The 17143-nt window shown below is 44.5% G+C and overlaps 1 protein-coding gene across 1 annotated transcript in view; it reads right to left on the reverse strand.

Moving 5' to 3' along the window:
• Positions 1-1215: 1215 nt before the first annotated feature.
• The window catches only part of gabra4 (gamma-aminobutyric acid type A receptor subunit alpha4), a gene marked incomplete at both ends in the record, with an annotated part of 16223 nt that continues 295 nt past the window's right edge, over positions 1216-17143 (reverse strand). The window contains 8 exons of the mRNA XM_079229034.1: positions 1216-1752; positions 5125-5381; positions 10435-10587; positions 11030-11173; positions 14308-14390; positions 14970-15190; positions 15372-15439; positions 17058-17143. The exon at positions 17058-17143 is cut by the window's right edge and continues 33 nt beyond it. Of these exons, the coding sequence (XP_079085160.1) occupies positions 1216-1752; positions 5125-5381; positions 10435-10587; positions 11030-11173; positions 14308-14390; positions 14970-15190; positions 15372-15439; positions 17058-17143 (1549 nt within the window). The remainder of the gene's footprint in view (positions 1753-5124; positions 5382-10434; positions 10588-11029; positions 11174-14307; positions 14391-14969; positions 15191-15371; positions 15440-17057) is intronic.

The raw sequence follows: 17143 nt of genomic DNA on the forward strand, positions 1-17143 counted from the left end.
AAAGAAGGCAGCCTTTGCTTCACTCAACCTTGAACATGTTGTGGGATGGGGTTCCACTGCAGCTTTATAATAATAATATTAAATATAACGCTGTTTGGGCTTTGCTCCATGGTCCTCGTGAAAGTTCCCAAAATTAACGCCACGAAATGCAGTGAAATATGTATGTGATGTGCGTCAAAACTGAAACACTTAAAGCAGGTCACATCTGTGAGACACAATCTAAAGAGGGCGATGACATCAGTCAGCTCCTGAGTCTCTCACCTGGAGGAGCAGCTGTTGAACAGTTCAGTCACATTCCTGTGTTCATGCCAACATGGTCGCTAAACAAGCAGCCGACTCACCGTTTTATTGCTAACTATTAGCTTTGCTTTCCTTTCCTCTTTATTCATGCTGTGACTGCATTTTAATCACTTGCACAATCCTTGTCGACCATTTGACAACCAATTGTGGCAGGAAAGAAGCTTAACTCCTACCATACACAAATTAATAACTTTTTCTACTCAACTGATCCACGAATATCATCTTTGATATTTCAATATCTCCAGATTATCTAATTCATTTTTGACCGTCATCTGGCCTGCATTCAGGACTTAAATTAATAAAATCCAAGAAAATCAAATGCTTTGTTCTTTCAAACAGTTCAACTTCGCATCATCATCTAGCCTGCTGGCACCAGAAGCAACATGTCAATTGGAAGTGCACTGTAATCATTCAATATAAATCCGTTTTATCCTAATAAATTCATATATTTACATAGCGTCGGTGCAGTTCATTCCAGGACGCCGGTGCCCGCGTCCGAACATCTCGCCAGGTGCAGGGTACAAAAATAGGAAAATTTAAAAATCCCATGCGTTATCTTGACTGCAGGCCAAAAGGGATCATGAGGCAGTTGAAGCCGATGCAGACCTTTTAACAGTCAGACGCAGCACGATATAAAGGACAGTGGCATCTTCCAGTGTGCAGGTGTTGTTCCTTTTGTCGAGTCAAATGTTTCTAATTTGGTTGATTTGCTCCCATGCTTGCTGTTTCGAGGACCTTAGGAAGAAGAAAATAAATGTGTTCTCCGGGATGTGGAAGTGCTTGGCGAGCACATTTTGTTCATCTGTTTGGCAAGAACAATAGCTTTCCTCATATTGTTTACAAACTCCTTTAATCCTTGTTTGCTTCCCATTTGTTGAAGGAAAAGAGTCTTCGCTCTTGTTGCCGAAGCCGAGCCTAACCACCTTTAGCCACCATTGTGTCCCTTGATAGATAAACCACCCAGTAGACCATGTTAAACGCCCCAAAGGACACTGGGAACAGGATCCGAGCGTACTTGTCAATTTTGCTGGTCCCTCCCATGCCGGCGGTGGTGGGCTGGGAGCACGGCGTCTGCTTCGGCTCCAGCCTGTTCCCCATCATCTGGATGCGCTCCAGCTTGGGTCCCAGCAGATGCTGCAGGGACGAGGAGCTGGCGTTCTGCTTGCACGGCGTCGCCGCCATCACGTCCGGCGTGGACGCCGCCGGCTGCGGCGCGCTCTTCACCAGCTGGGCCGAGGAGGAGGCCACGCTGAGCAGGCTCTCGGATTGGGGGCTGGAGTGCGAGAGGGTGGAGGAGCCGCCGTTGACCCCGCCGGCCACAGGTCGCAGCGCTCTCGCTCGGCCGACCCCCGAAATGTTGGTGGTGGACATGGCTCTCCGGTGACTGCTGGCCTCTTGGTGGGAGATATAATTCATCCGTTTTCTCAGGTTGCCGTTGCTGTCGGGATTCTGCTGAGACAGAGAAATATATTAAAATATACGACTGAAACGTTTAACAGTTCTGGTTTGTTGTTTTGTTGAAATGTGGAGAAACATTTGAGAGAAAACAGTTTGAGGATTAATCGTGTGAATAATCACATTCCTCCTGTCTGCTGCAGATTTTAAGGCAGGGGTGGCCAACCGGTCAGAGACTAAAAGCCACATTTTTTACTGTGTTTACTCCCCCCCCCCCCCCCCACCCCCTCCCCGCCGCACACGTTATTATATTAACTTTGTTCAAAGCTTTTTTGTCACAGTTGAGAAGGACATAAGTCTAATAAGAACATGCATGTGGTCTGGGGCAGTGGTTCAACTGATCTGGCTGCAGGACCCACCATCACCCTGGAAGGACAAGCCGCGACCAAAGCGAGGAACATTTTCAACTTCTCAATTTGATTTAATGAAAATATGGCACCGTTTGAACCTGAGATAGTGTCACAGTATGCCAAACACAGAAATATTCCCTTTCACATTCAATTAAAAACCCAAAAGTGCTTCTTAAGGAGAAAAGGTAATACAACACACATAATAATGTTATAACTTCAGCCTTTTTGAACATAACATAAAAAAAAGGTTGGGAATGAAGCGAACTATCACAAATAGTCCGATGTGTAAACTCACGCAAGTAAAGTGTGTTGTGAACGCAGCATTGAGGAGTGTGTGAATATTCAATTCAATACAGTTTATTTTATATAGCCCAAAATCACAAATTCAAATGTGCAATCTGTACAAATAACATCATGTCCCGGGACCTCACATCAGATCAGGAAAAACTCCCCAAATAAAGATAGTAAAAACCATTTCACAGGGAAAACAGGAAGAACCCTTCAGGAGAGCAACAGAGGAGGATCCCTCTCCCCGGATGGACAGAAGAATAGATGTCATGTGACCAGAATGAACAACGTAACAGAGTTACAACACATTACATCAATATGACTGAAATTTAATAAATTGCACTCTGCCGCATTAAAAAATCCCTTCAAAATAAAAGCCCAGGATTTTTTTTTTTTTTTTTTTTTGCCCATGTAAAATGACCGTCCTGACGGACTGAAAACGGGTCCGCAAATGACTGAAAACGGGTTCGCAAATGACTGAAAACGGGTCCGCGAAAGACTGAAAACGGGTCCGCGAAAGACTGAAAACAGGTTCGCAAATGACTGAAAACGGGTCCGCGATTTCATGGCTTTCAAGCCGTCGCGCCTTGAGTTTGACACCAGTGGTCTAAAGTATTTGCAAAATCAATAAAAAGATTACAAAAAAAACACAAACTTCGATATGAACGCAAGAGCCGCATGAAACCAGGCAAAGAGCCGCATGCGGCTCGGGAGCCGCGGGTTGGCCGGGCCTGTTTTAAGGCGTTTGGCAGTTGAGGTATACTGTAAAAGCTCCCTTGCTTTTTTTTCCTGTTTCTCTGAAAAAGCGTAGCGGGCGACGTAGGCCTCGTCATATTGATCTGATTACGGCCCCCGTGACCCAGATGGCCTTCATCTGGAAGCAGACGATACACAGATGTCACTTACCGAGGATTTCACTCATTTCACCCGAGCTTAAGACAGAAAGTAGGTAGCACTTCATCGGGGCGGTAATGCCGCGTAGCGTCAAAGGAGCTTATCCTTTGAGAGTTGATGTTTTCAAGCAGGGAGAGTGTGATGCTGGTTCTGAGGCGTTTGCAGGAATTATCCAACCCCCCCTGCCTTTGAAACTGAAAGGGTGGTATTGTGTGTGTGTGTGTGTGTGTGTGTGTGTGTGTGTGTGTGTGTGTGTGTGTGTGTGTGTGTGTGTTTTGCCTTTTTGTCACAGTGGAGGTCAAGTGCTAAGGGCTTGGAACCGTCAATCCAGGGCCTTATCACGCCAAGCGCTTTGGTTAGTGCCAACAGGACCTGCTCTCGATGAAAAGAGTATTAATTCTTTCCCCCGGAGCCTTTTCTGAAACCTATACAGATGCACCCGGGCAGTGTTGACGTGGCAACCGACTAATCCACTGAAGTGCTGTTGTCACCAGACCGCATTCAGGCGTGATTACGCCACACTGGGATTGGAACTGGAGGGGGAAACTTAAAGTAGTGAGTGTAAAACTGGCATATGCATTGCCGGGTTATGTCAGCTCCGGTGACGGGTTAACAGTAGGCCTACATATGCAAAGGTCGCTCTTTGGGAAGAACATGAAGTCTAAGGGATGTGCACTTCTCCTTTTCTTTTCCCATGTGACAGAACAGGGTTTGTGCAGCACAATAAATATATACGTTACTCGAACAGCGATTTGTAACACGTTCGTCATATCTGACTGGGAGCTCGGAAATAGCGCCATGGCATATTCATGAATTCTGATCCGATCCATATGTCAGCGGCCACGGCGTCAATGTGATTTGTCTCAACTAGTGGTGCAGAAATGGGAGATTATGGCAATTATGTATTCATGTGGAAGTTTAAAACGAGGGTTCCAAAGCAAAGACCGTCGTTGAGAAACATTACATTTAAGGATGAATAAAAGCTAAATTTGTCCAGTTGGATTTTGGGGTTTGCGGGGAGTATTTTAAAGGGACAGTTTGGATTTTTTGTAAGAGGGGTTGAATGAGCTACCTATCCATAATCATTGTATTTTCTACAGCAGATGGCGGTCTGCACATACAGCAATGTACTGCTGTGGACGGGGGCAGAAGCTAAACGTATTTTGGACACCTGAAGGAAAGGCCCCCACCAAAAAAAAACACAATATCCTTTTAAGTGTACGCTATATTTTAAATATATTCACCACATGACCTTGCATCAGTCAGCCCTTTCTCGTTGGGGAACAGAAGCTGTTATCTATGCTCTCTTCAAAGCCACAGGACTACTTTGACAAAAACAGTAATTTGGCAGAACAATCATGTGTGCAATCATGTGTTCGATAGAATCCACGTTTTGACCTTTTCCAGGAACACTGGCAGCTCCAGAGAACTTGTTGTAATTCTCCACATAATCAAACGTCATTTGTGGGTGGAGGAAGAAAATAGAGTGACCACTAAATAGTGGTTTCGTGTGTCGCCGGCGATGTATTAGATCTTGTGTGGGATTTAAGTATACGTTCAGATTTGCGGTGCTAAAAATGATCAGATACAGTTTCCGGTGATCTAAACTCACATCCTGGGATCAGATTTCTCCGGTTACGTCTGCAGCTCAAATCCTCTCTGCTCTTGTGAGCAGGAGCACAGCTGACGGTCCTCAGGCAGGCCCACTCCTGGTCTAGGCTGAAGCCCAGACACAGTAAGCACATAATATGGAGCACGCTGTGTAAGTGCTACTCCAAGTAAGGAGCTATCAGCCCATTCGCCACAGCCACTTTTGAGGGAAGCAGAAAGAAATCACCTGCAGCCCTTCCCCCGTGTCCTTGACCTTGACAGGCGTGGTTTGGGGCACCGGGGGACATTTGGCCGGCTTCTTCTTGGCGCGCTCGATCTGCGCGTTGGTGAAGTAGTTCACGGCGGCGAACTCGATGAGGGCGGAGAAGACGAAGGCAAAGCAGACGGCGATGAACCAGTCCATGGCGGTGGCGTAGGAGACCTTGGGAAGGGAGTGGCGGGCGCTGATACTGAGTGTCGTCATGGTCAGGACAGTGGTGATGCCTTCAATGGGGTCAGAAACAGGAGAATGTCAAACATATGAGCGATACTGGACACAGGATCTGTGTTGGAAGTCAAAATATTATTATATTATATTTTAAGATAAAGACGAAATATATATCTGCCTATGTATTTTTTCCCCAGCATGCGTTGCATGAAACACCATCACATTGGAAATGAGAATGAAACACCCTGAAAGACATTTCCTTCATGTAGTTGCCAAATAAATGGTGATAAAGATCATTTGCACAGTGCTCAATAACCCATGTGCATTATGTTGCTCTCCATCAGCACATTTCATTAAACAAATGCAGGGGATAATGAACCAAATATATCTGGCTCTCTGAAATGGGAGACAAACAAACAGAACCACAGTATTTACTGCATGTATTTTCTGGTAACTAGGGGGCAGCTGTGAACACAGCACGGACATATTATGACCGTATAAAGTAGATATGATTGTTAGGTTTAACGCAATGGGATTATTTCAGCCTGCAGATAAAATCCGCCTCCAAATAATGATTGTACTACAAGTTTGATGTGTATCAAAAGATATTGCTCCACCAAGAGTTTTACAGTAAATCTCCTCTACAACAGCACATCTGGAATCTCGTCGAATCTCACCAACAAAGACAGGATTTCACCCTCTGGCCGCGGATATTTTGGCACTTTAGAGTCCTTTGAAAATAGAAAAACAGATGCCAAATCCCAGTTGTAGTAGATTTGGGGAAATACATACCGTGAAAGTTGGGTAACAAGCCGCTACTACCTTCGGTTAGTGTCCCCGTTAGCTCCCCGCTGTAGCCAGCTAGCGCTCCTGCTAGCCCCCGCTAGCTCCCCAACAGCCACCGAAGGTAGCGGGACCAGCCCGGGCTTGACACCCGACTCGGGCAGAGGGGACGCGGGCAGTAGCAGCAGCAGCGGGGAGCTTCGCTAGCTTGCTACAGCGGGGACACCCAGCGGTGGTAGAAGCGGCTTGTAACCCGACTTTTACGGTATACTCAATTTATTTCCAAGAGTTGGACAAAAAGATTGACATGAACCTCATGTTTGTACGTTAATAAGCGGCTCCAGAGGAGAGCCAGGTTAGCTGTTTGCCCTTGCTTCAAGTCTTAATGCTAAGCTACACTAACCACCTCCCTGCTTCACGTCTGTACTCAAAGGTCCTGTATGTAGGATGTTGTGGCATCCAGCGGTGAGATTGCAGATTGCAACCAACTGAATGCCCCTCCCTTCTCAAGCATGCAGGACAAGAAATACCTGCATAGAAATGTGAAAAGCTCACTAGAGCCAAGGTTTGTTTTTGTCTGTTCTCCATGACGGAAACATGGCCGTGCAACATGGCAGACTCCGTGGACAGGACCCGCTCCCTACAAAGATTTGAATGGCTCATTCTAAGCTGACGGAAAACACAATAATTCATAACTTCAGGAGATTACAGTGTCGGTGCGCGCCGAACAGCGTCCCGTAATGCGCGTATTTATGTATACGATGCCAGACAGCAGACCTAGGAAGAAAATGCACGGCCCACCACTGGGAGATTAGTCTTGTCACCTGCTTAGAACGAGCTCCTTAAAAATGCTTTTTGACCCTGACACTGACCCCTCCATCTGAACCAGGACTCTCCAGCTTTCATCCTCCCTCCTCTCCTTCCTGACAAGCGGCCTCTTCCAGGCCAGCAGGACTCTGTGGTTGAGTCGCAGGAAGTCAATACACAGTTTGGCTGCAGGGAAGCGAGAGGAGAAAATCCAAACACCGACCACCCTTTCTCCCCTCCCCTTCCCCTCCCATCCCATCCTCACTCACAAACACAAAACACAAACACAAACACAGCGGACAGCGGCAAAAATCCGCTGTCTCGGCGGCTCGACTGATACAACAACAGTTGTGCTGCTGTGGCGAGGAGGCGGGGGCCGTGCAGCTGGACTGTCAGATGCATTGGTCACTGCAGGAGAGCGCCATTGATCCCCGAGCACCGAGAGACGTTTCTACTGAGGGTCACACTGTGTTTTCTTCTGCTCAGCAGACTGAGACTCAAAACACAAACTGCACTGTCAACAGAAACACACACTGTGTCAAATGCACGCTGAATGGATCCAGGTGACACTGCAGTGTGTGTGTGTGTGTGTGTGTGTGTGTGTGTGTGTGTGTGTGTGTCACCAGCAGCAGAACCATTATGGGTTTGTTGTTGGGTCACCATTAGTGATTCAGTGTGCTGTCACAGTTTGACTAAATGTCGCTGACGGCCAAAAACAGGCGCGTTATTATAATTAAAGGGGAAGTGCTCCAATTTTAGTCATGAGAGTCGACAGGTGTTGGGCAGCACAAACTGTACATGTGAGAAATGTTGCATGGAGCCCGTTTCGGCTCAAGAGGGAGCTACGTGAAGTCTGATGAATTAGCTTGAGTAATTTTTGTCATCCATGATAACATGATACCTATAACGGGGATTACAAAAAGGCATAATATTTACAAATTGTAGCTAATTGTACTAATTAGTACAAACCAGTTGTAAGCCAGTCATTGGAACTTGTAGTGTCGATGTGTTGCGTTGTGGATTTCAGATCCTCCACAGTCCTTTCCCAGAATGCAAGTGGCCAAACAGTTCAAACAGTCAGAGAGTTTTCAAAACCAAGAAGCTCAATCGTTGTACTTATTCATTTCTTATGGCTGATTTATAAAGTATTGTTATGTTCGGACCACACCCATCTTCACACCGGCCTTCATCTTGATCTCAACTAAACCCCTGAAAGGTTTTGTGACTGCGTCTTGCACAGTTGCGACGTTATCGCATTGTCAAACTCCGACAGGCAGAAACATAAACACCAAAGTACTCAAAACCTCTTCAGGACCACAGGAAGCCATGATGACACACACACACACACACACACACACACACACACACACACACACACACACACACAGACAAAGTGAAAACAACACTTGTGTTGCTGTTGCGACTGGAAAAGACTATATACTGTATTTCTCCAACACACCACTTTCATGTCACAAAGCTGCTCCAGGAATCCTGAATCACCACCGACACTCACGTTGGTCTTCCACTCTCACTCCCCAAGTCCTCTTGACTTAAAATGACCTCTTGATGATCCAAGCAGAGGATCTACCAGAACTACTTTTGAAATGGCGCCATTATCATTGAGTGACTTTCCAATCAACATAAGTGGAGGAACGTCGTCGACCAACTCCCAGACTGAGACGTCCCTTAATAACTAACCAACAGCAACACTGGTCTGGATTTAACAGCTCTGTCTGTCTCTCTATCACTCACACACACACACACACACACACACACACACACACACACACACACACACACTAATCAGTCTATTCTAGGACAGGGACCCATGGAGAGCGCAACTGGGTCACGGGCCAAACTATGCCCGTCCATCCTTTCCACATCATAGGTAGCTATGTTACCTATGATGTGGAAAGGATGGATCAAATGTGATGAAATGCCAGATAATGTACGTTACATTGTATGATGCAATCAGCCTAGAAAAAATAAAATGTGATTTTATGTTGTGATTTTATAAATATAATTGGTGGAGCTGCTAGATTGCTGCTGGACCACCATGTTAATACAGAGTGTGTCTGTACGTGAGAGAGCAAACTGTTTATCGACCGCAGTGAAATTGTTGTTTTTGAAAGGCTAAAAGCCAACAAATATGGATTGAAGCAGAATATTTCGCTCAATAAAAACATGTTGTGAATTTTAGAGAAAGATTACATCCATCTTTTTTTATTTGGACTTTTGCAAAGTTTTTCGAGTTATTGAATGTTATAATAACAATATTATTATTAGTGTAGCCTTATCTCTTTCTGCTGTGCAAAAATACAGAATTAACACTTTTATTATAAAGTGTGGCTTTCCTGCCTTCCACCTCACTATTGTCAAAAGAGAAATGGGGCGTCGCAGTATGCTGATTGCAGACTTGTATGCGGCTGTCATTGATAATTCTAACTTACCAAATGCACGGTGCTAAAATTGGCCGGTGCACACATGAAATAAAATCCAACAGTAATTTTGAGTGTGCAATTATTTTTCTGCACAAAGTAAGAAGATTTCTACGCATTTATTGGTGAATGAGGCCCGTCGTCTGCGTGTTCCCTACATGCAGGCTGTCACCTCTACAGCGGACTTTGAAGTAACTTTAACTTTAAGTAACATTTACTTGTTGGTCTAACTTGTGTCTTTTGACAAAGGAAAGACGTTTAGTTATGAGACATGTGTAGAGGAACCTCCATTGGTTTGGAGCAAAATATAGAATTACATTTTCTGATTATTATACGTATGATTAAATGTACATCTGGGACTAGCCGTTTGGAGCTAATTGCTAATTGCTAAGCAGCGAAACTAACGTTTCATATTACTCGCTAAATTACTTTCTATTTTGATATACTTATTATTTAATAGAAATAGAAACCAAGCAAAATAAAGCCTAGCGGTAAATATAATTGGTAATTTCATTTTGTATGAGGCCTTAACCCTATAAATGTAACCCTCATATCAGTAGCACATGTTTTTTATAATTAACTGCTCTTGATTGGGTATTCTTTATGCAACATTTAAAATCTGGAGACAATTAAAATTGTCCTTCTGGGGCATCATGCCTATAACAATACTTTAAATGCTCTCACCGGGCACCATTTCAACCCATTTAGAAAGGTATTTATATTACATCCAGAGAAGATGTTCACTCTGTGAGAGCCAAAACCTGTTTTTGTAAACCTGCATTTCTGATCTTTGCTTGAGGCGCCTTTGCTTAGAAGATGCATCAAAATATTTTCTTCCTAATGCTGTCAGCTGTTTATTCCAGCCAAACCAAACCAATAGCAGTGAATTAGCATTGCATGAGGCCATCTTGAGAAATAATAAATAAAACAGCTTTATATATATATATATAACATCAACCTTGCAGAGTAGAGTAAAAAGAAAAAAAAAGGCGTCCAGTGAAAAACCAACAGGGAGCAGAAGGGCTGTGCAGGATGAGGATGTGTGAGGTCTAATATAAATGATTATATTATTATTACTCACCGAAGACTGTGCGTGCCGGGACCGACTCCTTATTTATCCAGAAGGACACTTGGGAGAGGATTACTGTCATTATGCAGGGGATATACGTCTGAATCATGAAGTAGCCCATTTTACGTTTCAAGTGAAAGTAGACCGTCATCACCACATATTCACCTAGAGGATCAACAGAAGCGAATTAGTTTGATTAACAAAGAAGTCCAACTCTCGAAGCCGACAGATTTCACTTAGCCTGATGTCGCCTTTTATTCTACTCGATGGCTTTTTCTTTCGACGTGACCCCCCGTCCATTTCCACCCAGACGGACACATGGCAGCCATCTCTCTGCTGCTAGAATGCTTTTTTTTTAATCCTTCAGCATTTATTTATATGAAAATGCCCCAACGCATGATGCTGACGGGGTTTGATTTAAAGAGGCTGCTACTGGTCCAGTGGAGTGTGTTGTACTGCCATAGTGTTTGTCCTCTATGTTTGAAACAGCGTCTTTCAATAAAATATACTTTACACACTTTTGTAATGAATCTGAAGAAGAAAGAAAGCCATTTAGCTGGGAAGCGTGCATAACTCACTTGATAAGTCCAGATGGCCAGAGTCTCACCTGTGATGGATTTAATCGTTTCGCTGGAGACCGTCTGTCCGATGAGATCGTACTGAACGAGGCTGGAGGACTCAGGAGGGACCTCCACTGAATGCTCCGGCCCTTTGGTCCACGTGTAGATGATCTCTGTTTTAGGATAGGCATCTGTGGGCAGAGAGCAAATCCCCCCCATCCCAACGGGAGTCACTCACTGGGAGATGTGAGCAGGGCAGTGTGGTAAAACTGATATCATGTTGGCTATAAGTGTGTATATATATATATATATATATATATATATATATATATATATATATATATATATATATATATACCTGTTTTGTCAATATAGAAACATTTGTAGGACTTCTTGACCCCCACATCGTTGATGAGTTCATGCATAACCTCCTCTCCTCCCTACCATCTGTTTCCCAGGCCCATGAAGTCATTCATAACTTGTGCTCATGAGAGCCGTGAGACTGAAACCTCTCCAGCAGCTTTGTGAGCGCCGGTCGACAGACAGAGAGACGTGGGTTCTTATCCCGCTGGCTTTTCCTGGTTGTGAACAGACACGCTTTCGGTCCCGATTCTATTTTCCTCATTGAGGCGATGCACAGACGGAAGGGAAACGACAGGGAAGTGAAGGGAGAGGAGAGGAGAGAGAGAGAGAGAGAGAGAGAGAGAGAGAGAGAGAGAGAGAGAGAGAGAGAGAGAGAGAGAGAGAGAACAGCTGTTTCTACACAACTCCTCTCCCAACTGATTCTTTAGCAAATTCAATTTCAAATAAATCCTTCTGTGATTCTTCGAATTAGCAATGTTTGGTGCATGTACCCTAAAGAGATGATGCATCAATATAAAGGGAGAATAAAACTGGCTATACACACTTTAGCATTATTAGTACAGTAAAAGTGCATAGACCATGAACTATCAGGGTTTAACATGGCAGTATTACGGTACATCATATAAACGTTGTTGTTATGGGGAACATTAGCCAACGTATCCAACGTTAACACGTCATGTGTTTTCCTACCAAAGCCAGCAACACGTGTACATTTACGCATGTTACACATGATGGTCTTTTCAAAGTAAACTTCCTTCTTCACAGGAAACAACTTAGTTAGGTTTGGGCAACAGGTTTTGGAAAAGATCGTGGTTTGAGTTTGAGAATAATTATGGAGGTGGCGTTGCTAATGTACAGAAAGCTACGTGACAAATTAATACAGCGGTCTCCTTGGGGAGAGACTGTTTATTTTGCTTGTGGTAGCGTACTGTGTGCAGAGCTTCTTCACTGAAAACCAGCTGCACGCTGCTGTAATAATTGACGTTGATGAGAGCCGTGAGAGTGAATCAACCCAAGTTGCCATAAAACCACAACCAGGAGCTGAAAGACACTAAAAACGACCGTTCACTTCTATTCAAACTCTCGAGTGATTAATTTAATACAAAAACCAAGATCGCATCACAGGTTGATCGACGAGGACGATCACCGTCTTACATCTGACGACATCCACGCTCTTTCAGACCCACTGAAACTAGCGCAGTGTGGTTGGAGTCAAAGTTTGCGGAGGTCCCATCTGCCATTCATTCTCTCGCTAATGCGTCACGCTGACAGATACATGCGCCGCTGGGTCTGACTTCAGGACATTTTAAATACGAACAAGTTAGTTTTTGTTATTTTTCCAGTGTTTTGCGGTATGATTCCTGGCCAGCTTGGCCGGTCTAAACGGCAGTAGTCTTTGCCTGCCACTCCCTTTGGGACTCCACATCGGCAGGATGCCAACTGTGCTGCCAAAACGAAATGACTCCGGTGTGTCATGGAGTGGAACGCCACGCAAGTCCAGATGGAGAAACAGAAAAAGGAGCCGGCGAGAGGGAGCGAGGGAGCGAGGGAAAGAGAGAACGAAAGAGAGAACGAAAGAGTGACGGAGGAAGGATGAAGTGCCGGGCAGACAGAGAAAAAATGGGCCCGCACACACACACACACACACACACACACACACTTCAGCTATGGAAAGTAGCTGCATAGGTCTGCGCTATCCTGAGGCAGAGGAAGGGATTCTGACCTTTCCTTCGCTTAAGGCCGCCTCAGATCCATGGTCGCTTCCTCCTGACTGGAGGCTAGCAGCAGCAGAGCAGGATGGTGAGAGGAGGAGGAGGAGGAGGAGGAGGAGGAGGAGGAGGGGGGCGGGGGGATGACAATAACTGAGAAATGTGAATTTGTCCTCTGCAATGTCACCACTCTGGGTAATTGTGAGTGTAAAGGCAGACTCGTTGTCTTTTCCCTTCCCTTTCTCCTGCAGATGTAATCTTCAAATCGAGGCTCTTCTCCGATAAGACGGAGCTGAGAAACTCCTTTTATTTCAGATAAGTCGTTTTCTGCTGACCAGTGGGCCCACTATAAACACTGGTGCTGAGCCAGGCCTCCATTGTTCCCAGTGAACAATGAAATATTCAGTATTAGTATTAGCATCCTTTGTGTCTCACAGTGCTCAGCGTCACAGCACTCTTTCCATCACGGAGACGGCGGTCAGGTGGTCGGGCTTTTATCAGACCAAGCCGGGACCAACTTTGGGTACAACACCTGCCTAAACGCTGAAACAGCTTAACTTTAAAGGTGCTATTTATGTTAGTTGTAAATAGGAATAAATCCTCGAAAAATTGATCTAGAAAACCTTGTTTTTACACTTTAGTTTGTGCACAAGCTAAACAGATGTTAACAGACAAGCTGCCTCCCTGTTTCCAGTCTGTTGCTTTGATCATCTTTTCGTTATTTCCCTTTTCTCCTCGTTTCTTTGGGTCCTTGCTCCCTCTCACTGAAGTTGCTCCATTTTCACTGAGATGGATAAACAGCCTGCTAGGGCAAAGTATTCAGAGACTACCTGCTGTGTATTACGCCGCCTGTTTAGTGATGCAAAGCGATCCGGTGGGTCTCCTTTGAAACGACACCGGGGGGCTCCTCAGCGACGGGGGTTTATTTGTTTACAGCCACCACGATAAGGACTCAGACACAAAGCGCTAAGCGGGTTAAGGATTCCTAGATGACAGGCGTACAGTAGTACCAACACGATTAGCTGTCTGTTCACTCTGGGAATTACATATTTTGCACGTTCCTCCCATAGGAGAGAGAAAAAAACATGCACGACTGCTGCGTTTATTAGAATCTGGAGAGGTCAGAGGTCAAGCAGCGGCTACATTTTACGCTGTTAGACCTGTGTTTTACCTCCTTTTTCAGAGGCACTGCAGTAGCACACACACACACACACACACACACACACACACACATGCACACACGCAGGACTTACAGCTTCCAAACTTGAGGGGGCACGCATGTCCATCCATGGGGAAGTTCACGAGCTTCATGGGACACTGGGCACTGATGGTCAACCTGTTGCAGTCCAGAGAAGAGTTGCTCAATAAAGGGACAAATAGACACACACACACACACACACTCACACACACACACACACACACACACACACTAAATGTTAAGCAGCAGTAGAGAAATGGCAGCGATGGGCTGCAGAGCCCTGCGGTTGCTTCTTGTGACATAAACTCCCATCAGCGCTGTGTCAGAGGGTTAACGCACCGAAACCCACCTCACTAAGGAGCCGCAGGAGCAGTTACATGACTGTTGCATTGAATTGAAGATTTTAAAAAGTTTGGCAGCCTCTGCACTGCCTCCACACGGCTCTGCACTGTTTACACATCATGAGCCAGTGGGTTCGACTTCACGGCAAATCTGCTCCATCGCTTTAAATCAAACAAAGTCTGCCTTTCTTTTTTTTAATCGGCGTAAACACCAAAAAATATAAAAAACGAATTATGAGAGGAATCATTAAAGTGGTGAGAAACAGACACAGTGTTTTGAACAAACCCAGTTGACGGAGTTCAGGCTAAAGCTATGGCTTTGGATATTGTTTGTCAGCCAGCAGGCTTTATGTGACGACGGCGTCTCCTCCAGTACCTCATGGTGTACAGGATGGTGCCGTTCTTCATGATGCGGAAGAGCTTGTTGGGGGCCGTCATGTTGTGAGCCACAGACTTCTTGCCGTTCCTGAAGAAGGTGTCCGGCGTCCACACTTTGGTCACCATCAGGTTGTTCAGCCGCAGGATTTCGATGGGTCCCTCGTACCTCAGCCTCCGGTCCACCCACGTCTGCCGAAAGAACACGTCCATCGTGTACTCCTATGGGACATCGGCAACGCAAGACAAACATCTGAGGGACATCGCTTCACGATTATCTGAACAGTCTGGTGGGTAAACATTGCAACACCCGGCGTGTGATGGAGGAAAGGTTTTGCAGATTTGGAACAAAGTAGAGTGAATTTAACATTAACAGTATTAGTACAACAAACAGGATACGTACCATTTCAACATCCGAGACGGGCCCAAAACTGGTCACATAAATGTCCGTCTTGACCTCAGTCACAGGTCCTATTGAGCCAACAGACAGGTGTCACAGTTAAGTTCCTCATATTTTTGTGCCTTATTTTTTACCTTAAGTTTATTGTAATTCTGTATGGTAACTAAAAACACATATTTTTCAAAAATAAAAACACATAAGGAAGGTAGGACCGTAGAAGCACTTTATTGAAGAAATTGTACTTTCTTGATTCTTGTTGTTCTGAGTTTGTACTCATGGTTGAATTTCACTTATTGTAAGTCACTTTGAATAAAAGCATCAGCTAAATGAAATGTAATGTAATGTGTGTAAGGAGGACCTAGCAAAATAAGCTTTTCATTGTACAGAGTAACTGTCTGTTATCTGTGCATATGACAATAAAAATATCTTGAATCTTAAATTCTGTGATGTCACAGTCCAGCCTCAGTGAGACTCTAGTCTTAAACACTGTTCATATCAGACCCATCAAACCCAGAAGACATGCAATAGTTTATCCAGGGCTGTAGTCCCTTTGCATAATGGAAATGGGGGAAAAAAGCTTTAAAGATGTAAAAGCATAATCCTGTTTGATTTATTTCATTTTTTCTGCAAGACTGTGTTCTATAAGCTACAGCGCATGCATGCGTGTCTGTTGACAGACTCTGTGTTAGTATGACGCTGGTTCTTAACACGTGCTGAGAAATGATGTACGGAAAAACCAAATCCGTATTTTAGCCCTTGCACGTCCATGCATTAAACGTTTGTCTCGCAATACACACACACACACACACACACACGCACAGGCTGGTTATATAACCACATTCGCTTAAACGTGCGAGCTTACAGGCCTCTCTTCTGACGGCAAAACTAGCAGGCTTACAGGATCACGTCTGAGCATCATGTGTGTTGTGACATGTTCTGTATGATGCAAGTCTCCCACACGGAGAGAGAAATAATAAAACATTCTGACGTTTCTTTCTGTTTTCTCCTGTTAGGTTTCTAAGTGTTTTTTTTTTGTTTCTTTGAGGGCCTTGATATGTCTAAGGCATTTGATGCAGATTTGTGATTTAAAGGGACAGTTCACCCCAAAATCCAAGACACACATTGTTCCTCTTTATTTTGAGTTGCCTTGCTTCGTGAGCGGCTGCTCACAATAAGGTCTGTGGATTAGCTTCAGTAACCGGGTCATGATTTCTGAATTGACACACTGCTGTTAAGTTTTTCAAATGTACTATTTGCTGCTTTGAACACAACAAGCCAAGTGCCAATAGTGTCTCATTACTTTACAACTCACACCAAAACAATCTAGACTGATAGAAATGTGTATTTTTGACTTTGGCGTGAACTGTCCCTTTAAGGCTGTATAATCAAATTGACTTAACGGATGTATTTGGTGCTCAGTAGTGACCTTATTGCACTTCATGGTATGTTTGAGCATCTTATGGCATTAAAAAGAAAAGTCAAATTAAAAACTAAATTCACGCGTTTCATAGGTGACAAATAATCAGTGAATGTTTTGACATTATTTGGTGTATTTGGTACAATTATTGCACTTATCACACACCGTTTTAAGCTGCTCTATGGCACTAAATCATGAAATAAAAGATAAAGTTGCATCTGCCTTCTGTTAATTGGAAGATGTAGTAGTTTCCATATGAAGTAACTACGTACCGCCGAATCCCGGTCGCAGCCGGTTGTCGTAGCCGTCCAGAAGTCGGTCCAAAATGCGAGTAAAATTCTCCGGATAGATCCTTTCC

Source organism: Taurulus bubalis (assembly GCF_910589615.1).
Source record: "Taurulus bubalis genome assembly, chromosome: 13".
Classification (NCBI taxonomy): Eukaryota; Metazoa; Chordata; class Actinopteri; order Perciformes; family Cottidae; genus Taurulus; species Taurulus bubalis.